The sequence below is a fragment of the Neoarius graeffei genome, chromosome 26 (assembly GCF_027579695.1).
Source record: "Neoarius graeffei isolate fNeoGra1 chromosome 26, fNeoGra1.pri, whole genome shotgun sequence".
Lineage (NCBI taxonomy): Eukaryota > Metazoa > Chordata > Actinopteri > Siluriformes > Ariidae > Neoarius > Neoarius graeffei.
In genome coordinates this window covers 46,690,136-46,717,297 of record NC_083594.1, presented here as the reverse complement: position 1 = coordinate 46,717,297, position 27,162 = coordinate 46,690,136, and the positions used below count along the sequence as shown (strand labels likewise).

General features: G+C 42.4%; 2 protein-coding genes across 2 annotated transcripts in view; one reads left to right on the top strand and one right to left on the bottom strand.

Moving 5' to 3' along the window:
* bmp7a (bone morphogenetic protein 7a) overlaps positions 1 to 10,279 on the top strand; it is a 49,929-nt gene extending 39,650 nt beyond the window's left edge. Inside the window, exons 3-8 of the mRNA XM_060910408.1 lie at positions 1,694 to 1,877; positions 6,676 to 6,824; positions 6,947 to 7,162; positions 7,295 to 7,371; positions 7,487 to 7,597; positions 9,065 to 10,279. Coding sequence (XP_060766391.1) covers positions 1,694 to 1,877; positions 6,676 to 6,824; positions 6,947 to 7,162; positions 7,295 to 7,371; positions 7,487 to 7,597; positions 9,065 to 9,214 — 887 coding nt within the window. The 3' untranslated portion in view covers positions 9,215 to 10,279. The remainder of the gene's footprint in view (positions 1 to 1,693; positions 1,878 to 6,675; positions 6,825 to 6,946; positions 7,163 to 7,294; positions 7,372 to 7,486; positions 7,598 to 9,064) is intronic.
* Positions 10,201 to 25,755, bottom strand: LOC132874323 (uncharacterized). The gene is made up of 3 exons (XM_060910407.1): positions 25,631 to 25,755; positions 14,728 to 16,087; positions 10,201 to 10,624 (listed from the first exon to the last, which is right to left on the bottom strand). Exons 2-3 carry the CDS (start codon positions 15,871 to 15,873, stop codon positions 10,340 to 10,342), a joined length of 1,431 nt encoding a protein of 476 aa, XP_060766390.1. The 5' UTR covers positions 15,874 to 16,087; positions 25,631 to 25,755; the 3' UTR covers positions 10,201 to 10,339.
* Positions 25,756 to 27,162: the final 1,407 nt, after the last annotated feature.

Sequence of the window (27,162 nt, the reverse complement as noted above, 5' to 3'; positions counted from 1 at the left end):
GAGTTTTTATTTTTATTTAGTGGTGTTTGGTGAAATAATTTCCCTTAAATTTAAAATAACGGGAAAATAAGAAACAATCAAAAAGTAATGTTTCAAAGCTGTTTATTAATTCTTCGTACTGCACAAACTAGCCCCATCCTTTTGACTACGAGCGGAGCCAGCTGGTAGATCAGACTTTTGCCATAGCCGGTCGGCAAAACAGCGAAAACGTCCTTCTTGAAAAGGAATGAGCGGAGAGCCTCTTCCTGCTCATGTTTCAACGAAAACTCCAAGTCTAATTCTTCTAAAACTGATTCCAAAGCGGAGTCAAACGCGCGCTGCTCACTAGTCGTAGCCATCTTTCCTGTTGTGCTTTCTCCAGCGTCGCGCAGCCTTGTCACTCCTGCAAAAGCCCGCCCAAAGAATCCAAACAAAAACCTTGTGTTGTGATTGGCGGGCACGATTTGATGCCCGGGGTGTTTTGTTGATATGGTGCGAGGCTAGACCCACTCGTAGGCAAAAATATTTTTGGCCGCTAGGCGGGTGGGTCTAGTTTACTAGGCTACCAAAGGCATGCAGATTAGGGAAAATATCCAGCCACTGGGGTTGCACAAGCTAGTGCATACTTGGTGCTGGTCCCAAGCCTGGATAAACTGGAGAGGGTTTTGTCAGGAAGGGCATCCGGTGTAAAACCTATGCCAAATCAAATATGCGGCTCTAGATGATCCATTGTGGTGACCCCTAACAGGAGCAACTGAAAGAAGATTGTAATCAGGGAGCTTGTGAGATTTTTAGAATTCATTTTGTACTGAGCATTGATTATGGGATTTAACCATCTAACACCGTAAAAGCTTGTTTGGTGTTTCCCCTTCAGAAAAGGTTTTGAGTAGAAGCTTTTAAGAAAGCTAGTTGTCCAAACCAAACAACCCTGAAGGAAAACCCTTATTTAAAAAAAAAAAAACATTTTCCCCCCAGTACCCCATAGAAAATATTTCATAGCACAAAAAAACAGTCCATCTGGTTTGAAAGCATTTTCATCTCAAAGGTTCCATGTGAAGTCGGTTTAGAAACCTATCCAAATACACCTTTTAATGGAGAAACTAATAAAGGCTATAATTTTAAAAAGTGAGACTGTTCCATCTAGCACCATAATGAGTTCTTTGGTTTGTCTTGTCTCTTTGGAACTGGTTCTATGTTAGAACCTGACAACGAAGGTTTTTTTTTATTTTTTAAACGTTTCAGAAGAGGTTAGAAGACCCTGAGAAACTTGTTCATTAAATGTTCAAAGAACCCTTGAGGAATGCGTTATTGTAAATTGTAAGATTGTATGTTTTATTAGTGGGAAATTTTGTTTTTCTGACTTATGAGGGAAAAAGATCCATTTAGTACCCTGAAGTGTTGTTGAATTTTGTGGCTTTTAGTTCTACGAAGAGTTTTCATTTCAGGAATGTTTCCAAGTCAAACCTTTTGAGAAAATTAAACCATTCAAAGAAATGTCCGAGAATATAGAGGATGTTGGAGACCTTTCTTTGGTTTGTCCCTCAGGGGGAACCCTTATAGGTTATATATAAAACCCTCTTCAAAAAAGGTACAAGTGAAACCCCTTATAGGAAACCATAACCGTTTAAAGCTTATTAATAGAAAGAAAGCCATTTTTGTCGTGTTTGTGCATGGTGAACTGAAAAGTGTGTGTGTTCGTGTTCTCTATTCCTAGTTGATCCAGACGAAGACCCGCACATGTTCCACCAGTTCCACAGATTTGATCTGTCCCGCATTCCCGAGGGAGAAGCCGTGACTGCCGCAGAATTCCGTGTCTACAAGGACTTTGTGCACGAACGTTACGAAAACGAGACCTTTCACGTCAGCGTGTATCAAGTGCTCCGGGAATATGATGACAGGTAACCATGCAGCTGTGGACTGAACTTTGTGTGTTTAGATTATTTTCAGCATGTTTGTGATGCTGTTTTTTCCAGTTGGGCGATGTTTGTTTGTCTTGTCCTGAATAGTCGACCCAGTGTGTGTGTGTGTGTGTGTGTGTGTGTGTGTGAAGTCAGCCTGCAGCTGTGGTGCGTTACAGGTTTATTAGAGTTTAGTGTGAAAGCCTGAGAGAAAGACTGGGCGAACTGTACGGATGAAACATGCGCCGCCGCCCACTCAGTCTGTGTCTGAAAACGCACACGCGTGCACACACACTGATGGGCCTGCCCGATGGTAGGTGTCCAGTGCCAGGTCTCCCACTGAATTCCTGCCGCTGATTTACAGCACAGCTGTTAGCATGTCGGCCATTACAAAGCCATTACTGTCAGTCAGTGAGCTGTAGAGGCTTGAACAGGAGAGAAACTCGTCTATCTCCACCATCTCCACTCGCATGGGCTGTCTTTTCATCTCCAGCCATATCTCCAGTCTGATCCCAGTGTTCCTTCTGAGCAGCACGTTCTCAGATCTCTCTAGCTCAGCCTCTGTGTTTTTATTTCCTTTCTCTCTCTCACACACACACACACACACACACACACACACACACACACCAATTCTACACTCAAACTCCTTATCACCCCTCTGGCAATGTGAATCATCGCTCGTACACCTATTGTGATGCAGACGCGTCACGCAGACAGACGCCGGCTGCCCAGTGCCCCCCGGGGGCCTGAAACCCGACCCACAAACATGCCATTTGTTTCTCAGATCAGCTCCGGTATCTCTCCTGAATCAGACAGGAATTTTAATCTGTGATAAGAGACATCCCAATTTAGGGAGGTTGCTCTGGGACACGATGCAGAGGGCAGGCTCTGGCCTGTTGACTTTTGTATGTTTTTTTTTCTTTTTTAATTGTTGACAACACAAAAGCATCACAGCTCATCACACACACAAGTATCTACTAGTCACGTAGAAGTCATGAAAGCTGTTCGTGATCAGAGTTATGCATGACCTCAAGACCTGTTAATTGTAATTCTGCATGACAAGGTGTTAGAAAGAGAGTGCAACTTTATTCATCACACACTTGTGAAATTCCTCTCTACATTTAACCCATCTGAAGCAGTGAACACACACACGTGAGCAAGGAGCACGTACATACCCAGAGCAGTGGGCAGCCATGCTAACAGCACCCGGGGAGCCTCGCTCAAGGGCACCTCAGCCCCAGGCCGTCCCATATTAATCTAACCGCATGTCTTTGGACTGTGGGGGAAACCCACGCAGACACGGGGAGAACATGCAAACTCCACACAGAAAGGACCTCGCCAGCCGCTGGGCTTGAACCCAGAACCTTCTTGCTGTAAGGCGGCCATGCTAACCACTTGCGCCACCATGCCGCCCAATTAAAGGAATATAAAATGAATAGGAAGTACACTGACCGTCTCACTCGTGTGCGATTCTTCCCCAAACTGCTGCCGTGAAGTTGGAAACGCACAGATGGATAGAAAGTCTTTTTTGTATGCCGTCACATTAGAATTTTTCCTTTCACTGCAACTAAGAGGTCCAAACCTGTCCAACATGACAATGCCCCTGTGCACAAAGCGAGCTCCATGAAGTCATGATTTGCCAAAGCTGGAGTAGAACAACTCGAGTGTCCTGCAGAGCCTTGACCTCAACCTCACTGAACATCTTTGGGAATGGCGAACTGGAATGCCGACTGCACCCCAGACCTTCTCACAAACATCAGGGCCTGACCTCAGTAATGTTCTCATCACTGAATGAACCCAAATCCATGCTCTAAGGGCCCGTTTACACGAGGACGCTGTCGGGTAAAAACAACTAAATATTTTATCGGAAGTGCCTTTTGTCTACACGGGGACGGCGTTTCCGAGGCTGAAAAACGGAAAAATTTGAAAACGCCTTCCAGAGTGGATAAGTTAAAAACGGCTCCCGTTGCATATCCGTCTAAACTACCCAATACGCGAAACTCTGCTCGGATCTGCTCACGTCGGGTACGCGTTACGTCATACATATGTCATATACTGTACATGCCAGCCCGGGAAGTAAGAAAGTAAGTAAAAAAGTAAGAGCATGTCTGATTACATCGATCCAACGGACCTTCAAGCCGCTCTGGCAGCTTTAATAAACGTCCAGGAGTCCTTCGAACATCTATACCGAATCTGCACATATACCGTTAATGAACAGAGGCGGGTATAGCATGCTCTTACTTTTTTACTTACTTTCTTACTTACCATAGCCAGAGTAGTCAAAGTTTTCGCGGCGCAGATGTGCAGATCAGACAAGACGGAAGACGTTGCGCATGCGTGCAGACATAGCGGAGGTCTTTCACAGCACCACCTAGCCGCCTGGCATGCACATCCAATTGAATTCCACACATTTATGCGTCACCGTATAGACGCAGATTTCCTCCTTGAAAACGGTCGTGTAGACGCGGAAAAAAGTGAGAACGAAAACGGACTTTTGCGTTTTTGTTTCAGACCGTCCCCGTGTAAAGTGGGCTTAAAATCTAGTGGAAAGCCTTCCCAGAAGAGTGGGGGTTATTTTGGGATGTTCAGCAAGCACATGTGGGTGTAATGGTCAGGTGTTTTGTCCATTTAATATAAGTGATGCTTGTATTAAAGTGATACTTTATACTGATAAAACCGATACAATTTTTAAAAAAATTTCTCGAACAAGAATGGTTTTCGCTAACACACACTAACACACAGTATGTCACAAAAGTATATTACTGTTTGAATGAAATCCCAGTAAAATAAAGCAAATGGTGCTCAAATTGGAAATTTTAAATCTATTTCCATTTATGGTTTATTTATAATATTTAAGTATTTTTAAGTTCCTCAAGCAGAAAATATTGATATTTTCATTATTGATTGATTGATTATTAAATAAACTTATTTACTGGTGGTGTAGTGGTTAGCACTGTTGCCTCACAGCAAGAAGGTTCTGAGTTCGAGCCCCGTGGCCGGCGAGGGCCTTTCTGTGTAGCGTTTGCATGTTCTCCCCGTGTCCGCATGGGTTTCCTCCGGGTGCTCTGGTTTCCCCCACAGTCCAAAGACATGCAGGTTAGGCTAATTGGTGGCTCTAAATTAACCGTAGGTGTGAATGTGTGAGAGTGTGAATGGTCGTTTGTCTCTGTGTCAGCCCTGCGATGATCTGGCGACTTGTCCAGGGTGTGCCCCGCCTCTCGCCTTTAGTCAGCTGGGATAGGCTCCAGCTTGCCCGCGACCCTGTAGAACAGGATAAGCGGTTACGGATAATGGATGGATGGAGTTGTATTTATTTTATTATTTTGTACTGTACAGTTTATTACATGCTGCAGTTTGTACATATTTATTTTGCATTTTATTAGTTACCCACATTGGTGGCCCGTCGAGTGTCTCCTCAATTCTACTCGTCAGATCTTTGTATTTAAGGATTTGTTCATTGTCCACCAAATGAGTGCTTTATTTGCTAAAGCGAGTTCACTTGTTTGATGCTGTTACCGTAAGCTGAGATTTGTCTTGCACTTGATATTAGTTTTGTACAGTACTGTATGTGTTACATGGAGAATCTGCCTTTCCCAGTTAGATCCAGATTTTATTCAATACAATACGTCACAAATGCTTGCATGTAGAGTATGTATGCCATGTGCATGACCTTAAACTATGTAAAAGACAGACAGTTTTGTATTATCGAGCCTTATTTCTCCCTTAATTAATTTTCCTGCTAAGACGAGGAAGGATTAGGCGTACGGTGGTGTAGTGGTTGGCACCGTTGCCTCACAGCAAGAAGGTTCCAGGTTTGAGTCCCGCGGCTGACTGGGGTCTTTTCTGTTTTTGTAGTTTGCATGTTCTCCTCGTGCCCGTGTGGGTTTCCTCCAGGTGCTCCAGTTTCCTTCCAAAGACATGCAGATTAGGTCAACTGGCTACTCTAAATCACCCATAGGTGTGAATGTGAGTGTGAATGGCTATTCGTCTCTGTGTTAGGGCCTCTGCATGCTCTTGCGACAAGGCTTTCGCAGATAGCTTTTCGCAGACAGTTGTAATTTATCGTTGAGCGGGGAGTTATAGGCGTGCGCGATGTTATTCACCGCCACAACGCAAGGGGGCGCGAAATTGCTAGGAGCAGTTGGTGGGTGTGGTTAGTGGAGTGTTTTATCCTCCGGTTACTTATAATGACTAGAACTGGAGTCGTATAGATGTACGTACTTCCTCACTTCCTCGATCAACCGCTCTTCGTGCTGCTCCATCTTCGCTTGTGTTTTTAAAAAATGGCGGTCGTGAAAACAAACCAAACCGGGAAAGTAGGGAAGCGGAAGTGCGTGTACAGCGGATGTAGAGTGGACCAATCGGAGCCCTCTTGTCTGCGACGCTGTCTGCGAGGCTTCTGCGGTGGTCACAATTTTTGGGAGGTGCGCGCAGAGCGTCTGTGAAGGTGGGGGGGCTACGCAGACGCCATCTGCGACGCCATCTGCGAGGACTGCGTTGTCAGCATAAATTGGCCTTTAGCCCCACAAGAGGTTGGCGACCCATCTGGGGGTGTACCCCGCCTCTCACCTGATGTCAGCTGGGCAGAGCCCTGGACTCTTAATTGCTTGGATTATATGATCTCTGAATTGCAAGTCTCTCTGGCTAAAAGCATTTACTAAATCAATCGGTGTGACCTGTAAATATTTGTGTAGTAATAATATAATATAAAATGAAAAACGTGTTGTTGAAATGGTGAAAAAAAAAAAAAGTGTTCCCTTTGACCGTGTATATAAATACATGTGTGTGTTCCTGGCAGGGATTCAGATCTCTTCTTGTTGGACTCGCGGGTGATTTGGGCTGCAGAAGAGGGCTGGCTGGTTTTTGATCTCACAGCTACCAGTAACCACTGGATTTTGCACCCGGGTCAGAACCTGGGCCTGTTGCTTGTTCTGGAGAGCGCAGATGGTGGGTCAAACCTCATAATCGTCATCTTCCTTCTCATCCTGGCTTCAGTATTTATTTATTTTTAAACATCTGCTCTGGAATGTTAGTTGAACAGTTTTATCTTTCTCTGTTTTCCCCTACAGGTGACCGTGTGAACCCCAAGGTTGCAGGGCTGGTGGGCAACCAAGGACCCCAGAACAAGCAGCCATTCGTGGTGGCGTTCTTTAGAGCTACAGGCGTCCGTTTGCGCAGCGTCCGCTCAGCTCCCGGACAAAAACAGAGGAACCAGAACCGCCCAAAGACTCCTAAACATACACCACCTTCCAGCCAGGAGGCCCTGAGGTTGGCAGAGGCTGCAGGTAGGGTATCCGGTGTTGGGCTGAATAAATCCCATGCACTAAAATACAGTAGTTAGTGATGTAATGATGCAGATTTTATTCATCGACGATTGAGTGGAGGTCTGCAACTTATAAATTTTTTTTTTTTAACAGAGAATGTCAGTGTGGACCCAAAACAGGGCTGCAAGAAACATGAGCTGTATGTCAGCTTCAGAGAATTGGGATGGCAGGTAGAATGAAAGACGTGGAAAATCTCTCACTTTCTCTCAGACAACACATGTTCTCCCAACCCTTCCTTTATTTTCTTCCTTCACAATCTTTCTCCATCTCTCCCTGTGTATCCAGGACTGGATTATTGCCCCAGAAGGCTACGCTGCATACTACTGTGAGGGCGAGTGCGCTTTCCCGTTAAATTCCTACATGAACGCCACCAACCACGCCATTGTGCAGACGCTGGTACGTTCACCACAGAGTGTATTACATAATCTACACAGAAAAGCTGCACTAACTACTCTTACGATCACTCACGCTTCACAGCAACGGATCAGTTTGTGTTCAAATGTTTGATAATCAGTGATGAGCTGTTGAGTATATTCATTATTTAAACATTTATCGCACCACAGTGCAGTTGAATTCTCCATTCTGATTTGTCAAAAGGTGTTGATTTTGATTAGTACTAATTCAAATCACAAGTTTATATTAATGTACTTTGTTCTAATGGTAACAAATTGCACAGTGAGTAGTATGGCAGATGCTGCACATAACTTTTTTTTTTTTTTTTTTTAGTGTGTTCATCGACGTGATCATTTTCTATATTTTAAAATGAAAAAGTCTCGTCATGTTTTATTCCTAACTGACCATTATGTAAGTTTTTATTCTATCCACATTTACTGGATGAGCAATTGTGCACTCTGATTGATTGGCTACTCTACTATTCGGCTATCAGCTCATATACCGTGAGTAGAGAAAAACAAAATGGCAGAACGTATTGCTGAACCAACCGAGGATGAAATAAAAACTACTCGAAAACAAAACCCCAAAAAAGCAACAAAGTATGGAATAAAAGTATTTGATGGTAAGATCATATCTTTTTTATATTTTTCAAGAATTATCACATTTTTCACAAATTGCTACTGTTATTTCGCTGGTTTGTTTACATTCTAAGCAGAAATTATTTGGTCGGACGTTTTGTATAAAGTTTTTTTTATTGACCGAATTTGCAAAAAAAAAAAAATGCGGATATAATGAAAGTTGGGCGGCACGGTGGTGTAGTGGTTAGCGCTGTCGCCTCACAGCAAGAAGGTTCTGGGTTCGAGCCCCGTGGCTGGCGAGGGCCTTTCTGTGTGGAGTTTGCATGTTCTCCCCGTGTCCGCGTGGGTTTCCTCCGGATGCTCCGGTTTCCCCCACAGTCCAAAGACATGCAGGTTAGGTTAACTGGTGACTCTAAATTGAGCGTAGGCGTGAATGTGAGTGTGAATGGTTGTCTGTGTCTATGTGTCAGCCCTGTGATGACCTGGCAACTTGTCCAGGGTGTACCCCGCCTTTCGCCCGTAGTCAGCTGGGATAGGCTCCAGCTTGCCTGCGACCCTGTAGAACAGGATAAAGCGGCTACAGATAATGAGATGAGATAATGAAAGTTATTCCACTCAATCTTGTACATGGTTTATAGCCGACTCTGAGCTACGTGCCTCGTTGGCTGTCAGCTCATGTATTTCGTTCGAATCACTGTTAAATATCTTGTAATGCGATATCTGTCTCTAAATGCAATATTTTATTTAGCTATCAAGCACAATAATAGCTATACTTTCTATTTTTCTACTTGCTTTATTCGACTGTTTAATGTATCACATTACACTGATGGAAAATGCAAAGTTTATATTCTTATTCTCTTATTAACCTTTTTTTTTCTCTTTTTTCTCGCAGGTTCACTTCATAAATCCAGACTCGGTCCCAAAGCCGTGCTGTGCCCCCACTCAGCTCCACGGCATCTCCGTGCTGTATTTCGACGACAGTTCCAACGTCATCCTCAAGAAATATCGCAACATGGTGGTCCGAGCGTGCGGCTGCCACTGAAGGGACACGCATATACACCGTCAGAGGACAGAAAAGGAGGAGATCGAATTGAGGCCAGCTGTGCCTTCAGGAGCCATACGTTTAATAGGACTCGTTATTGGAGGGAAAATCTGGACCACTGTGCTGTGCCCACGTGTTCAGCCAAGTCAAGTGTGAGCTGCTTTCATTATATGCTGTAAAACTGAGAAATGTCCACGTGAAATGTGTTAAATTAGTATTATGCACAATTTCCTCACTTGAGCCACTGGAGACCTGGTCAAAAGCAATATCAGTGTGATGATCAGTGGGAAATTCTTTTCATATTTGGCGTACAGGAATCAAAGTGATGTAAGTGTCCCAACCCACCCCACCAGCTCCGAAGATTTACAAGGATGTGATTTATACATGCAGGTGTGTGTGTGTGTGTGTGTTTGTTTTTTCAACCCCCTTTTGGCAAAACCCCCATCCCACACACTGCATTTATCACACAGCCGAGTGTTCAGCATGTGTTAACTGCCGGCAACAGGACCATCACTTACTCCGTCCTCTCCTCTGAAGCGGGTCCAAAGCTGCGGGTGGCGGCCCGGACAGCAGCATGTGGTTCTCATCTGAGTTTTCTCTGTAGACCGGATGATAAAGCAGCTAAATAGAACTGTCTGGATAGGGACAGGTGCAATTGATTTTTTTTTTTTTTCCTCTACAGAGAACTGGAATTCTACAGCTGTTCTTGGTCATGCGAATGTTATTATACAACAGAGCTTACGGAGACTTGCAATAATGAAGGAATACAACCTTCAAGTCCAGATGTTTTGGAGAAATGGGAGATGGGAGTCTTTTTAGAACTTGTATTCCCATTTGTCAAGTTGATCATCAAACGCATAACTACAGTCAGACAAGGATTGGCTCTTTTTTTTTTTTTTTGCACAAATATTCTTGCCTTAGGACATTTTAAGACAATTATTTTATTCAACTGTTGCTATTTTATTTTATTTTTACAAAAACACCCAAGTGCAATTTCATAGTAAGTTGTTCTATAGAAAATATGAGTATTTGTTTTTTACCCCATCATCTTTTCACTGTGTAAGCAGTTGTGTATATAGTTATATTATAAAATAAAATTTGTAACTCTGTCGTACTGTTTTGATATTATTGTACATTTCTGAGTTCTGGGGCTGATCTGTGTCTCCGTCTCGGTTTGCTGGGTTTTGCAGCCTGGGCACGATTCAGAAACCCAACGTCACCCACACCTGTGCTCAGCCGACTCTGTTCAGCAGGTGGAACAGGTACAGGTGTTAGTGCCAGGCACATGTCCCCCAGGTGCAGCTGTTGGCAGCGGAGGCAGCAGAGATTAGCAGTTCTGTCAGGACTGCAAGAAGACCAGCCGCGACCGCACACAAAGAACGGGTACTCCTCACACACCTCCAGGGAGATCTGTGAAACACACCCAGGTTTTATTGTTAGCTATAGCAGCCAAGCACCCACTGAATATAGACTGCAATGAATAAAGATTAAAATAAAGCTGTCATACTAATTCACAATTCCTCAAAATTCATTATTGACAAAAATCAGATTTGGACCATGTGCTGTGTTGCTGAACTTAAAGTCAGTCATGCAGAATAGCAGTGAATATCATGTTTAAAAACAGTGGGCGTGATTCACACATTTGCACGCAAGTCCTTTTTTGGTGCTTCCAGTTACGCACGTTTCAGTTACGCAGCGCTCTGATCCCGCTAACAGCGCGTAAATTTAGAATGAGCACGTGGTTTATTTAAAATGGAAGGAGATTAGATGAGAGCGTGACTCAGTCACTCATCATGGCTTATGACACACCAAAAGGTTGGTCCAATTTATGCTCATTTTAATTGGTATTTCTGTTTTATCCTAATTTAACTAATTATTTACCAGGCTTTTTCACAGCACCATGTGATGTAAAACTTTTTTTTTTCCCCGTTTTAAACAGTGGTTACCAAAATATTATAGTTAAAACAAATGACTCAGGGAAGTTTTTATTTAAAAATGTATTTGTACAAGTAGCTATAATGTTAAAAGTAGGTCTTAGTCTTTCATTTATTATTCACATGGTGACAGCAATCACATGGCCATGGAGATGAGATGCTCACATTAGCTGGAAATGGCTAACCAACCAGAACATTTCAGTAGCTAGCTGTGAATAGCTAATTAATAATGGATGTTTAATTTGCCTTTCCGTTTATCCAAGTTCATACAATACAGGTCTTCAGTGACCAGGTAAGCTAAAGTGAATCGTTATCATGCATAAACAATAAAGTGATAGGCCCAGCTCTCTACAGGCAATTGAACTTGAAGTAATCAGTCATTTCAACTGAATTATTCAGTAGGCTATAGTCCAAAAGGTTGCTTAAGAGCTTAACAAAAGTGGACTTGTGTATTATATTTTATCAAGTCAAGCAAACCATGTTGCTCTTAGTGTTCGAGAACTGTATAGGGCAGCTATAGCACCACATTCGCTCCAAAGGATTTGACTAGAAGGGCACTCGGTAGAGTGTGTACTTCTGCCAAGCGACATATCAAAATCAAATCACTTGAACTTAGGGTAATGCTAAAACTGTACACCAAATTTCATCCAAATCCATTCACTACTTTTTGAGTAACGTTGGGAATAGACAAAAAAAAATAATCCTGGATCTGCATACATATCTGGATTTACATCAAAATCTAGTCAATTGTTCCTTGCCCCATGTCCCACCTTTCCTCAAAATTTCATCAAAATCTGTTCCCTACTTTTTGAGTTACGTTGGGAACAGACAGACAAATGGAGGCAAAAACATAACCTCACCCATCAAAGTTGCAGAGGTAAAGACCTGAACTTCTCATCATTAACGTGGTGGCGCTTGATTTACAACAGTCCTCAGAAGCTTGTAGCTGTGTCCTTTTTTGTTTGGTTTTTTATTTACGCACATAGAAGAATCACGCCCAACATGAACATCTCATTATCTCTAGCCGCTTTATCCTGTCCTACAGGGTCGCAGGCAAGCTGGAGCCTATCCCAGCTGACTATGGGCGAAAGGCGGGGTACACCCTGGACAAGTCGCCAGGTCATCACAGGGCTGACACATAGACACAGACAACCATTCACACTCACATTCACACCTACGCTCAATTTAGAGTCACCAGTTAACCTAACCTGCATGTCTTTGGACTGTGGGGGAAACCGGAGCACCCGGAGGAAACCCACGCGGACACGGGGAGAACATGCAAACTCCACACAGAAAGGCCCTCGCCGGCCATGGGGCTCGAACCCGGACCTTCTTGCTGTGAGGCGACAGCGCTAACCACTACACCACCGTGCCGCCCATGAACATCAAGATGGCAAACAATTTTCTCAATCATTCACTCATAGCCTTTTTCCACTAAACTGGGTATGGAAACAGATGAGCGATTTTGTGATTATTTACAATGCCGGCTGATTTTAAGTACACATACTAAATTTGGTTAGCCTTTTTGCCAGGTGCCAAGAATACAGAATATGATTGGAGCCAAAAATAGTGCAGGCCTTTAATTGGGGAAAAAAAAAAAACGAAAAACAAAAAACAGTGGCTGCATCAAGGTCAACTAAATTTTAAAGCTCCTCCATCATTGCTACTGTTGCTGGCTTTTCTTCAATTAACATATAGCATTACATGGGAAATATTTACCACTCCACAACTTACAGATCAGGGATTGTGTGCGCATGTGTACAATAATCTATTGTGTATTTATTAGAGCCATAGAGATTACTAGAACTGAAATTTCCCTCAACAGACCAGATTGAGTCTAAACTGGAATTAATATAGATGTTTGAATTATTGAGGTTTAGATAAAGCACATTCAGTTCAAGTGAATTCAAAACGACTAAAGTTGTAATAATATTGGGTTGTGGTTTGCACCATTGTAACAACATTTAAAAAACATACTCACTCCAACACTGTACCATGCTGGACCACACTGTCCAATAAAGAAGCACTTTTGAAGACCCTTGGAAAATCTACAACCCCAGTTCCAAAGATTTTAAAGAGAAAATTTAGGTGATTTTAAATTTCATGACAACAACACATCTCAAAAAAGTTGGGACAAGGCCATGTTTACCACTGTGAGACATCCCCTTTTCTCTTTACAACAGTCTGTAAACGTCTGGGGACTGAGGAGACAAGTTGCTCAAGTTTAGTGATAGGAATGTTAACCCATTCTTGTCTAATGTAGGATTCTAGTTGCTCAACCGTCTTAGGTCTTTTTTGTCGTATCTTCCGTTTTATGATGCGCCAAATATTTTCTATGGGTGAAAGATCTGGACTGCAGGCTGGCCAGTTCAGTACCCGGACCCTTCTTCTACGCAGCCATGATGCTGTAATTGATGCAGTATGTGGTTTGGCATTGTCATGTTGGAAAATGCAAGGTCTTCCCTGAAAGAGATGTCGTCTGGATGGGAGCATATGTAGCTCTAGAACCTGGATATACCTTTCAGCATTGATGGTGTCTTTCCAGATGTGTAAGCTGCCCATGCCACACACACTAATGCAACCCCGTACCATCAGAGATGCAGGCTTCTGAACTGAGCACTGATAACTCGGGTCGTCCTTCTCCTCTTTAGTCCGAATGACACGGCGTCCCTGATTTCCATAAAGAACTTCAAATTTTGATTTGTCTGACCACAGAACAGTTTTCCACTTTGCCACAGTCCATTTTAAATGAGCCTTGGCCCAGAGAAGACGTCTGCGCTTCTGGATCGTGTTTAGATATGGCTTCTTCTTTGAACTATAGAGTTTTAGCTGGCAGTGGCGGATGGCACGGTGAATTGTGTTCACAGATAATGTTCTCTGGAAATATTCCTGAGTCCATTTTGTGATTTCCAATACAGAAGCATGCCTGTATGTGATGCAGTGCCGTCTAAGGGCCCGAAGATCACGGGCACCCAGTATGGTTTTCCGGCCTTGACCCTTACGCACAGAGATTCTTCCAGATTCTCTGAATCTTTTGATGATATTATGCACTGTAGATGATGATATGTTCAAACTCTTTGCAATTTTACACTGTCGAACTCCTTTCTGATATTGCTCCACTATTTGTTGGTGCAGAATTAGGGGGATTGGTGATCCTCTTCCCATCTTTACTTCTGAGAGCCGCTGCCACTCCAAGATGCACTTTTTATACCCAGTCATGTTAATGACCTATTGCCAATTGACCTAATGAGTTGCAATTTGGTCCTCCAGCTGTTCCTTTTTTGTACCTTTAACTTTTCCAGCCTCTTATTGCCCCTGTCCCAACTTTTTTGAGATGTGTTGCTGTCATGAAATTTCAAATGAGCCGATATTTGGCATGAAATTTCAAAATGTCTCACTTTCGACATTTGATATGTTGTCTGTGTTCTACTGTGAATACAATATCAGTTTTTGAGATTTGTAAATTATTGCATTCCGTTTTTATTTACAATTTGTACTTTGTCCCAACTTTTTTGGAATCGGGGTTGTACATCAGTTCCCTAAAGGATTTTTTTGGTGTGTGTGTGTGTGTGTGTGTACCTTAGAATGGAGGTTATCGTCAACCTCTACCTCCAAACAGATCAGTCCAGGTTTATCAGAGCACATGACCTTCTTCACAGTGAACCTTGTCAGATTTAACTCTGGGCATGACGCAGTACAGCACTCAAAATCCTCCAACTGTAAGTCCTCCACACGCTTCAACTGACCCCTATCAAGCTCAATCAGAGAGCCCTCAAAAAAGCGTGACAAAAGCCGAGAGGAAGTTAATACAAGTTCTTGCTGTTCCTTTGTGTCCGCTTTTTCACTCCTGGCCAGCAGAGGGTGCTCACCTCTCATAGTCACTTCAGTCCCTGACTTGAGTTGCTCATTGTTGGAACAAGACTGCTGAATAACAGGAAACTGCTGGTGCTGGAGATCTTCTGTTTTGGCGGCTTTTGCCAGTGATAAGTCCTTAAACTCAGAATAATATTTGTGTCTGGAATGATCTGTTCCGGACTCAGGAAACTGACCAGAATTCTGCTTCATTCCATCTCTTATGTAGTTCCTCTTCCTCGTCCTCGTATCATTTTTCATACTCTCATTCTGTAGTCTTTCATCCCACTGAGCACTTCTCGCACTCTCCACATCAAACTGCCACCTTGCCACATCTTTATGAGGAACCCTTCTGGTGTAATGAGACGCCAAAGACCGAGGTATAGGCTTTATGATTTTTGGCTTGTAATGATTGGAGAACCTTCCATAGCTTTTAAAAAACAAATCACTTTGTTCGGTAAGAGGACCGGAGCTCCAGTAGGAAGAAGCTCCATGAAAATTATGGATGCTCATCAGATCATTCCCATTATGGTTCGACACACCTAATGGCTGTTCGCTGCTTTCAAAATATGGACCCCATGAAGAAAATGTACCATTGTCACCTATTGGGTGTAAAAGAACTTGGTTTGAGGCACAGCCAACATCGTTCCATAGTGGATGATATGTGGCTGCGGAATGAAGATCGATGTAAGAGACTGTTGTTGGTTCCCGTGTCCTCCTGGATCTCTTGAAGTTATTCTGATTCCAGAATGGAGAAGGCATCTTGAAAACCGGCTCAGCTGGAGCTTCATTGGAGTTCTCGCTTGAATTCCTCTTCTTGGGTGGGAGGGATTTAACAATGGAAGGAGAACCCATGAGGCCATTAGCCGCCATTTTGAGGCCAAGTATTCTTGCACACTACTTTCAGATTGTTGTTTTTTGTTTTCACATCATGTCGCTAGTTCATGACCATAAATAAAGTGTAAATGGATGTGTTTCCATTGTATCAATGTTTAATCCAGTTTTGGCGAATTTATCCAGTCTAGATTTGAAAGGTTGTGGATTTCTAGATTGTTCTTTGGGTTCACCTCCAAGATGTGTCAGTCTCCTGTTCAAGGACAAATAAATAAACAAACATATAATCATTTTAGATACAGGAACATCTACATTTTTAGAATAGAACCTTGCCACACCCTACTTCCCAAAGTCCCAATTATCCAAATAACTCCTTGGCAATAAACAGTGTACATCCAGGATTCATACTTCTGATGTGTTTTTTGGCTAAGCTAGGTGTTCTCAGCTCCAGTCCTAGAAACCCACTGCCCTACACTCTTAAAAAAGGTTTCCCAAGGATTCTTTGGATGGTTATCGGTCCAAGCTTTCTAAAGGGGTTCTATTTGGAAGCTTTTCTGAAACAAAATCCCTTCCCCAGAGGTTTCCCCAGGGCTACAAGCTGAAAAACTCTTTAGTGTGTTACTAGGAACCTTTTTTTTCTAAGTGTACACTGACTTTTAAGTTCCCCCTGACCTCATCAGACATGGTTCAGTTCCTGAGGGAGTTGATAATGAGCTGATGAATTGGTTGTGAGATAAACACACGGTGGCCCAGAGATTAAAGTTCTGTGCTAGTCACTGGAAGACTGTGAAGTCAAATCCCATGAGTTCTAGTGTTGGGCCCTTAACCCTCAAGTGCTCAGCCATATGCTCGGACTGTATTCTGGATCACTTTTAAGTGGTTTTGGATAAAAGTGTCTGCTGAATGAATAAATGTAGATGTTGGGAGTGGGGAAATGCTTGAAACTCTGCAGACCAGTCTGCATGCCTTGAGTTGAACACATCGTAAAGGAAACATGGTGAATTATGTGGTTCGGTGGCAATTATGCAATGATGATTATGGACCAATGACAAAAAAAAAAAAACACCAAAGGGGACACTGAATGGGAACAACTTCCGTCAACATGCTGAATAGAAAAATGTTAAAGCTTGGGTTTCTGAAATGCTCAGTGGAAACGATTCTTCAAAATCGTGAGACTCGACTGTAAACTGTAAAAGTGTCTGCTGGGGCTGTGGAAGTTCAGAGAGGGACAGGAAGAAACTTAATAAACTGGTCAGAAGGGCTGGCTCAGTCTTGGGCTGTCCTCTGGACTCCATTGAGGTGGTGGGTAAGAGGAGGATGTTAGCCAAGCTGACCTCAATCATGGATAACCCCTCTCACCCCCTACATGAGGCTGTGGGGGCTTTAAAGGCGTCACGCAGTGGCAATAAAAGTCGCATTATTCTGCACCAGAATGCTTTCGAGATTCGAAATAAATTGACCGTCGATTTTTCAAAAGCTTCCCGCGGTTGTAATCGGTCCTTATTTGATCATGCCCATCACTTGAAATTTTCCGCGTTCGCAGCGCCCCCTCTCGGTCAATGGAACAGCTGCGTGACGTCATACCAGTAACCACTCGGTGCAGTTGCAATGACGGACACACCAGAAAATAGGAGCGATGCTGAGGAAATTAGCTTTGATTTTACCGATACAGAAGAAGAAAATGGCCCACAAGTAGAGATTTTGACAGCTGAATGTCCTGGTGGTATCCAGCATTACAGATTTGAACCTGAGCGCTCATCTTCAGAAGAAAATGAGGACAGTTCTGACGACGACAGAAACGAAGACGGGCGACTTGAAGACTTGTTTTGGTTGGTTTCTCTGACTAAATCACTACTTATGTGTATTTTTAAAGACCATTTTCACTTGAATTAGAATGCTGTGTGATTAATCTATGATTGTGTGTAATACTGATAGCTGTAGGGGGTGAAAGTATAGCTAGAAAGATTGAATTCTAGCAACTTGACAGCTTGCGATCTCGCGAAATGCAGTGGGCCTTCTGATACAGTAGACCCCTTGATATTCCAGTTTTCATCATTTTCCTTTTATTGCGGATGATTTTAACTTGATATTCAGTATGTTATAGGCTGGGAGTATTGAGTTTTGTATTGTATTGTTTAGTAAACGTACAATCGTCAGTAATAAGTGATAATTATTAGTTAAAGGCAGCTCTGTGGCATAAATCTTTCAATTAATCTTCTGTCATCCATTTGCTAAAATTATGTGCCACATGTGTTATCAAGACAACACTTCATGTGACAAAGAAAGATATGACAAATACATAAATGTATGAAAATCATTTTGTACAATTAATGATTGATACATAGAAACACTTAACACATGTGTGTGGCAGCGGGGGCGTGGTCAAGCGCCGGTCTGTGACAGGAGGGCGGAGCCAGGGAAGGTGAGTGGCAGAATCATTACACCTGACGGTAATTAACCTGTGTTTTCCCAGTAACCGCGCCCTATTTAAGGAGGCAGAGGGAGAGCAGAGAAGAGCTCATCCCGGGACTAGAACACTGTGTTTCGCTATCAGATTAAAACTGGCGGTTATACTGAAAAGTCTGGCAATAAAAAGCCTATTTGCATCTGAAGCGTTGTCCTGCCGTCCTCTGTGCTCCACCCACACTTCAGAGAGCTCTACAGTGGTGCCAAAACCCGGGACAAGGTGGAGCACCAACCTCACAGCCCCATGGAATCCTCCCCGTTCGCGGACCTGGTCCTCGCCACGGCTCAGCAAAGCCAGCACCAGGCGCTCGTCACGCTCCGAAAGGAGCAAGAGCGGCGCTTCGAAGCCCTGGTGTTGGCCCAGCAGGAAGATCGCGAGGCGTTCCGGCATCTCGCGTCGGCGGGGTCCACCAGCGCCCCAGCCTCGGGCCCGTCTCCCCTCACCGTGACCAAGATGGGCCCGAAGGACGACCCCGAGGCGTTTCTCACATTGTTCGAGCAGGTCGCCGAAGCCTCGGGGTGGCTGATGAAGCAGCGCGCGGCGCGCCTCCTCCCCCTCCTGACGGGAGAGGCGCAGCTGGCCGCGCTATAACTCCCCGCCGACCGGCCTACGCGGACCTTCGCCAGGCCGCCCTCCAGCGTGTGGGGCGCACGCCAGAACAGCGCCAGCGCTTCCGCGCGCTGGAGGACGGCCCGGCGAAGGTCCGCGTAGGCCAGCCGGCGGGGAGTTATAGCGCGGCCAGCTGCGCCTCTCCCGTCAGGAGGGGGAGGAGGCGCGCCGCGCGCTGCTCCATCGGCCACCCCGAGGCTTCGGCAACCTGCTCGAACAATGTGAGAAACGCCTCGGGGTCATCCTTCGGGCCCATCTTGGTCACGGTGAGGGGAGACGGGCCCGAGGCCGGGGCGCTGGTGGACCCCGCCGACGCGAGGAGATGCCGGAACGCCTCGCGATCTTCCTGCTGGGCCAGCACCAGGGCTTCGAAGCGCCGCTCTTGCTCCTTTCGGAGCGTGACGAGCGCCTGGTGCTGGCTTTGCTGAGCCGTGGCGAGGGCGTGGACCAGGTCCGCGAACGGGGAGGATTCCATGGGGCTGCGAGGTTGGTGCTCCACCTTGTCCCGGGTTTTGGCACCACTGTAGAGCTCTCTGAAGTGTGGGTGGAGCACAGAGGACGGCAGGACAATGCTTCAGATGCAAATAGACTTTTTATTGCCAGACTTTTCAGTATAACCGCCAGTTTTAATCTGATAGCGAAACACACACACTGTGTTCTTGTCCCGGGATGAGCTCTTCTCTGCTCTGCCTCCTTAAATAGGGCGCGGTTACTGGGAAAACACACAAAACACAGGTTAATTACCGTCAGGTGTAATGATCCTGTCACAGACCGGCGCTTGACCACGCCCCCGCTGCCACAATGTGTTTTTTAAAAAATAATTTTTTTCTATCAATACCTAGCCATGACCTTGAAATCAGATCCATTGATAACAGTCACAAATAGTGTTCAGTGTTTGTTGTTACAGCCAAACACACTACACCGATTAGGCATTTTGTATCACAGAATATTAATACATCATTTCATAGTGTTTTGAGTGTTCAAAACTATCCACAAACTGAATAAATCCACAAAATCCGCAATGTAAACAACTCTGGTAAACGCTTATAGAGAAAACATGGGGACAGGCCAGCATCACCCAAGGGAGGTTACTGGTATGACGTCACACATAAGTTGACCTAGTTAACGGCTGGCTGCCTAAATTTGGCTGTGCGCGTCAACTTTAAATGCTTGTAGCGGGCGCATCGTGACACTGAGATCGCAGGAAACCGAGGGGCTTGAATAACCCACCAAACCTGACATTTTGACACATGATATAGCCTGATTGCTGAAATTACCACACGACGCCTTTAAGCAGCTCTTTTAGTAGTAGACTGCTACACCCACGGTGTAAGAAGGGGAGATACCGCAGGTCATTCATACCTGCTGCTGTCAGACTGTATAACACCCACAACTTGTAACGTAGCACCAATAACCTGTTTGTCGTTATATTTGCACTACTTCACCACTACTACCTCTGCCATCTCTCATCGATGCAATTATTATGTGCAATAATATAGGCCTTAAACTATTTTTATGCATACTTATATAAGTATTATTTATGTATATATGTGTGTATATATACAGAGTCTTCCTGTAATGTGCAATTTTTCCGAGCCTCTCAAGAAGGCAATTTTTCTATACTTTTTCACGGTAGATAATGCAAATAGCCCTCTGTATTTGATCCTTTGTTTGTCTAATTTTTATTTCAGTTTTATTTGTCATCTGTTTGACATTTTCTTGCTACTGTAACACGTGAATTTCCCCGATGTGGGATGAATAAAGTGAATCTAATCTAATCTAACTGAGCACAAGGCAAAAACAGGTGATATTGCTGCATGTGAAAAGCCTCACACTGATCTCTTTCATCTGGTCAGTGAAGTAGCAAGTGTCTTGTTCAGAAAATAATTCCAGAGCAAGTGCTTTTTAACACTTTTTCTTTCATAGCTTTCAGTTCCTAACATTCTATAATGTGATACTTGATTTAAAGTCTGCAAATGTTATCCTCTTTTCTTGTCCAAGAGCGTTACTATGGAAACAAAGTGCATATCACAGTGTATAGGAGGTTACAAGCGAAATAACTACAGCTTAGACAGGAAGGTTAAAATAAAACAGCAGGACACCTGTTAATTCAGACAAAGCCGTCTCTGGACTGAACTGTACTGCCTTGTCTGCGTGTGGTGATGAAATTTATGGTTTCTAGGGGGAAAAAAACTTGCAATGTGTTATTCAAAGGAAGTTTGCAATCTTTATGTACGAATGTGAGGTATTCGTTCAAATGCATGCACACATGCTATCGAAATGTCTCAGATCTCCCCAGAAGTCACTTTTAGTCATCTCGTCTCTCATTATCTCTAGCCGCTTTATCCTTCTACAGGGTCGCAGGCAAGCTGGAGCCTATCCCAGCTGACTACGGGCGAAAGGCGGGGTACACCCTGGACAAGTCGCCAGGTCATCACAGGGCTGACACATAGACACACAACCATTCACACTCAGATTCACACCTACGGTCAATTTAGAGTCACCAGTTAACCTAACCTGCATGTCTTTGGACTGTGGGGGAAACCGGAGCACCCGGAGGAAACCCACGCGGACAACATGCAAACTCCGCACAGAAAGGCCCTCGCTGGCCATGGGGCTCGAACCCAGGACCTTCTTGCTGTGAGGCAACAGCGCTAACCACGACACCACCGTGCCGCCCCCACTTTTAGTCATGTGGATGTAAATATTTATTAGTAAAAATCCACAGGGTACCCACAGCACACTTGAGGCATAAAAAAGCAACAACAAATAATTGTTCACTGAGCATTGATTTACACTGATTTAAGGTGATACAGGACAGGAGTCACCTAAAAACTAACTTTATCCATCCATCCATTATCTGTAGCCGCTTATCCTGTTCTACAGGGTTGCAGGCAAGCTGGAGCCTATCCCAGCTGACTATAGGTGAGAGGCAGGGTACACCCTGGACAAGTCGCCAGGTCATCACAGGGCTGACACAGAGACAAACAACCATTCACATTCGCACCTACGGTCAATTTAGAGCCACCAATTAGTCTAACCTGCATGTCTTTGGACTGTGGAGGAAACCGGAGCACCTGGAGGAAACCCACGGGGAGAACATGCAAACTCTACACAGAAGGGCCCTCGCCGGCCGCTGGGCTCGAACCCGGACCTTCTTGCTGTGAGGCGACAGCGCTAACCACTACACCACCGTGCCGCCCCACTAACTTTATTTATTTATTTGTTTATTTAAAATAACATGATTTAAATTCAGCCAGAACACACGCCAATTCATGAAAGGGGACAAACAGGATGTGAAAGACTTGCACGTTTGCTTTATGCTGAATTTTATCTTGATTTTGAATCATGTGATATGTTGATTAGTAGATTGTTTGTTTAATTAAAAAAAGGGGGCAAAGAGATTTAAAGATTTTTTTTTTCTTGGTTGAATCTGTACACTTGTACATACTTATATGAGAGAGGATAGTACACAGTGGTGTGAACATATGAAGTATATCTTTGAGTGGTGAACGTATATTTCACGAGTAAGCGAATGAATGATGTATTTTTCAAGACAAGAAGATAAACTTCATAACTTCACACCACTGTGTAATGTTCTTTATATTATATGGACACATCCACAAAAATACGTAAGTTAATCAAAAGCATTTTAATTTTGAACCAGGTTGCCATTTTAACAATGTGTGTCCAGTCAGTGGGAGAACACTGGGAGTGATGTCATCGGAGTGAAATATCGGGAAATATTATACATACAGGACACTTTTTTTTTTTTTTTGCTGGAATAAAAACGTGTTCTATTCCTTTCTAGTGGGTTTCATTCATTTTGGTTTGATAGCATGCAATATTGCTAGCATATCGCTTATCCTACGTGTATTACGTCACTCTAACCAATGGAGAATGAGCGTTGAATCTGGTTTACAATATTGCATGGTTGTCAAGACAACATGACGTCACACATCAGAGCTGATGCGAATATCCAATGAGACAGTTTCCTTCTGCATATGCGCACAAGCATTTCTTCGTTTGTCGGGAGAAAGACGCGCTGAACATCCGAAAGGCTACAAAACCTTCATTAGATGTTCTTCATGCATATTTACAAGAGAAAAACATATCAACAGACATCAAAAAAACTGGAAGAATGTGTATTATAATAACAATAATAATAATAACGGCTGGGGTTTTTTTCATGGTATATCAGATATATTCCATCCAGCTACTGGTTTTCAACTCGTTCAACATCATGCTAGCTGAATGGAATATATCTGATATACCATGGAAAAAAGCCAGCCAGTATTATTTAAATATGCCACTCAGATCCGCGATGTATTTCAAGTGAAAAATTAGTTTTTCAACACAAGAAGATAAACTTCATATCTTCAAGCCAAAATGTGATTTCCTTTTCATTATACAGATACACTGACAAAGTACCCAAATCTATCAAAATAATTCATCAATTTCCTCAACAGTAACATATCGAGCTTTATCTCACAGTGTTGGATCTCAGTGTCCTGGATGGAGAGCATATGAAAAATATGAGTGGTGTATTTCTCAGTAAAACACTCGTGTCCAAATAAATAAATAGTGTGTTTGTATATATGTGTGTGATATATATATTCAGTGTTTCATTCAATATATTCAAAGTTTCATTCAATATATTCGGGGATTCATTCAATATATTCAAAGATTAATTTCCTGAACGGCATGCCATTATATATATATATATATATATATATATATATATATATATATATATATAAAACACACGTGTGTGATATATATTATATATAAAAAACACATGCATGTCTGTATGTGTGTATACCGTGTGTATATATATATATATATACATTATATATGTGTGTGTATATATATCGCACAAATACACACATTATCTATGTGTGTGTGATATATATATACACACACACACACACACTATATACGGTGTGTATATATATATATATATATATATATATATATATATTGTGTGTGTGTGTGTGTGTGTGTGTGTATATCACACACACATAGTGTGTGTGTGTGTGTATATATATATATATATATATATATATATATATATATATATATATAAAAATCCACCAACATTCTTAGTAAAAATTTGTTTTTGGTTTGTTGTTGTTTTTTTCCTCTGTGCTTCATAGGATTTTCTCATCAGTCATGTTGCCACCTCTGAATAAAAGCATTTGTAAATTCTCAGGGATACTATTTTTAATATTTTTGGACTTATTTGAAAATGAGCTGATACAGAGGTGATGAAGGACTTCAATGGGTTAATTGTTCTGTATTTCAGCACGACTTCTGAATATTTCTGTCCATCTGTTTGATATCAAGGCAAAAAAAAAGTAAAATTTTTGACAAAATTGTAAAAATTTAGTAAAAAATTTTTGACAGCACAGAGATTAAAGCTTGTTAAACATGATGTATAAATCAGAATACAGTGCTTAATAAGAAAGAGACTGTGTGTGTGTGTGTGTGTGTGTGTGTGTGTGTGTGTGTGCACGTGTGTGCACTAATTAACCCTTTAAAATGCTATCCAGTTATTCTTTCATCCATTCATACAGTAAAACTAACAGGAAAAATATACAGTTATGAGATGGATGAATATAAACCTGAATGATTTCTGAGAGTTTCAGAAGAAGAACAGAATGCAAGCACATGGCATCTTATCCCAGGACAGTAAAGAGAACATAGTAAGCACATTTTATGATGTTAAATCTGTAGCATGTAGCATCAAAATGCAAAATAGTGTCGTCTTTGCAAATGAAACCAGACTTAATGTCTATGATCTAGTTCTCGACCAAACAACCGACAACCTTATGACTGATGCATCTTCTTTATTTTTTCAGATATTTCCAGTCTTTACAAAACAGAATAATTGAATCCTCAAGAAAACTTTTCAGTTCAACAACTTTCTCAGTAATGTAGCATGATCAGAAAAAACAGTTAGGCCCCTAAACTAAAGCTTGAAAATCTTTTTCTCTCTGCACATGTTCAGATAAATCTCTCAAAGACGCAAGATGCATGCGTCATGTATATCATAAAATACGTCATGTAGAAAAGTGAAGCTAAATGATGACCACTCGAGAAACGTGAAATATAATTTGTCAAGCTGTCAAATCGTAAAGAAAGTCAATAATATGTGTGAAATAGTGAGTAGAGTCACTGTGTAACAGTGGCATAACACATGAAAAGGTGAAGAAATGATACTCATGAATTACAGATCTGCAGTTCTGTTGACTTTATACACTGAGGATATTCATCCATATCCACGATGAACACTGTTGATACCATCATACTGTATATTAAACAGCTACCTCTGAATTATATATGAAATATACTTGATCTCCCCCCCCCCCCCCCCCCCCCCCCAACAAGAAACTGAATGCTGTCTTGACACTTGGAGAAAAAAGTGCTGACACAATTGCACAATAATGTAGACACACACACACACGTTCATTACAGCGGGTCATAAATGCATTCTCTTACCAAGATTAGATTTTTTCCCTTTACACTGAGCCTTATTATTACTTAAGACTGTATAATAAACATACATCCTCATGACATTTATGACCTAACAAACATGCTATAACTCTGCACACTTTCAAATCTGAAGTATATCAGATATATAGTTGTGTATAGAATGCCTTCTTGAAGCAATTGCATAATAGCAAACACACACAACACTTTAGAAATGCATTGCCCTACCTTGCTGTTCCCAGATGAACACAACGGTCTGGTCTGATGCAGCACCAAGAGGAAGTGCATAGAGTTTTGATGCAGACGTGCACACAAACTGTTATCTTTCATTCCTCCTACTCTCTCTCCCTCACTCTCTGTCTCTTCCTCTCTCTCTTTCTTTTGCTCTCTCACTCTCCCACTCTCCTCTCTCAGCTCACGCTATCCAACACCTCTCAGCTTGTGCCCTTTCTCTCTCTCCCTCCCTCCTTCCTTCCCTGCCGCTCTCTCCATCATCGCAAACTGTATATTAATAAACATTAATGCAGTTTCACTAGTAGTGGGCGAAAAGCTGTATCGTGTGTCCACCATGTCCATTGCATAATGTGTGTGAAACATACATAACCATATATATATATATATATATATATATACATATACACACACACTTTTTCATAATCGTTGAGGCACAGCAGATTGTTTTTTCAAATACTCACACATTAACGAGGCCAGTATTGTTTAGTGACTACTGAATGTTGAATTGAAATGTCAAACACATCGTAACGCATGGTTCAATCATGAGAGATCAAAGTGTGTTACTCCTAACTTTATATCATGCAATTTAGTTTGTGTGACTGAAGTAAAGCCCCCACACACACACACAGACATGAAGAGGGATTCTCTGTTTGAGTCATATCTCTGATCATCTGCCCACACACACATACACATATACACACACACACATACACACACTACACCACTCAATGTAAAACGAGGTGTCTCCAGAGTGCTCTCATCTGTGTGTGTCCGTGTGTTTGTGACATTTAAGCCTAATGCTGATAGTTATGTTTTGCACTGTGCCCACACATTTTTAACAGCTGTGGTAAACTGTCTGTCTGGTCCCAAGTGCAAAGTCAGTGCAATTTGCAGAGCTTTATTTTGAGCATAAATTGACAAAGCCAACATGAATATTAATCATAGATATAACTGTTTTCATTTAAGTCTTTAGAAAACCGTGACAGTCCCTGAAGAAATGAAATATTACAAGTCATGAACATTACCAAGGAGACTAACAATCTGTGTGAGCTTAGGTATATGTCTGTATGTGGGTGTGTGAGAATAAATGTTATGTCAGCAAAGCAGACAGGGTTGGGCAAGCTACTTTAAAACTAAAAACAATACAATTAGCTCAGCTATGAACAAAAATATCTGTTTAAAATTGTTTAAAAGAACCATTGATAGGTTGCAGCATTTAAAACCAAGTGAGGTTTTTAAGCCTCAAATGTTTCTCATTTAAAAGTGTCTGCTAAATAAATAAATGTATGTAGATAAGTCCTGTAAATCTACAATATGAATGTTTTCCACAGAGAAATGCAGTTCGAGCAACACAGTACAAACTATATTGCAGAACATTGAAGCTACATCCTTGACAAAAGTATATACTGTATGTGTATACATTTTATATATATATATATATATTAGTGCTGTCAAAAATGTCGTGTTATTATCGCGTTAACTTGACTCAATTTTAACGGCGATAATTTTTTTATCGCGAGATTAAC

Excerpts from the sequence above, each read along its gene's own strand:
- LOC132874323 (XM_060910407.1), bottom strand. The coding sequence starts at position 15,873 with ATGGCGGCTAATGGCCTCATGGGTTCTCCTTCCATTGTTAAATCCCTC. Across the intron at positions 10,625-14,727 it reads ACGATAACCTCCATTCTAAG|ATCTCCCTGGAGGTGTGTGA; the intron begins GTACACACACAC and ends TGTGTTTCACAG.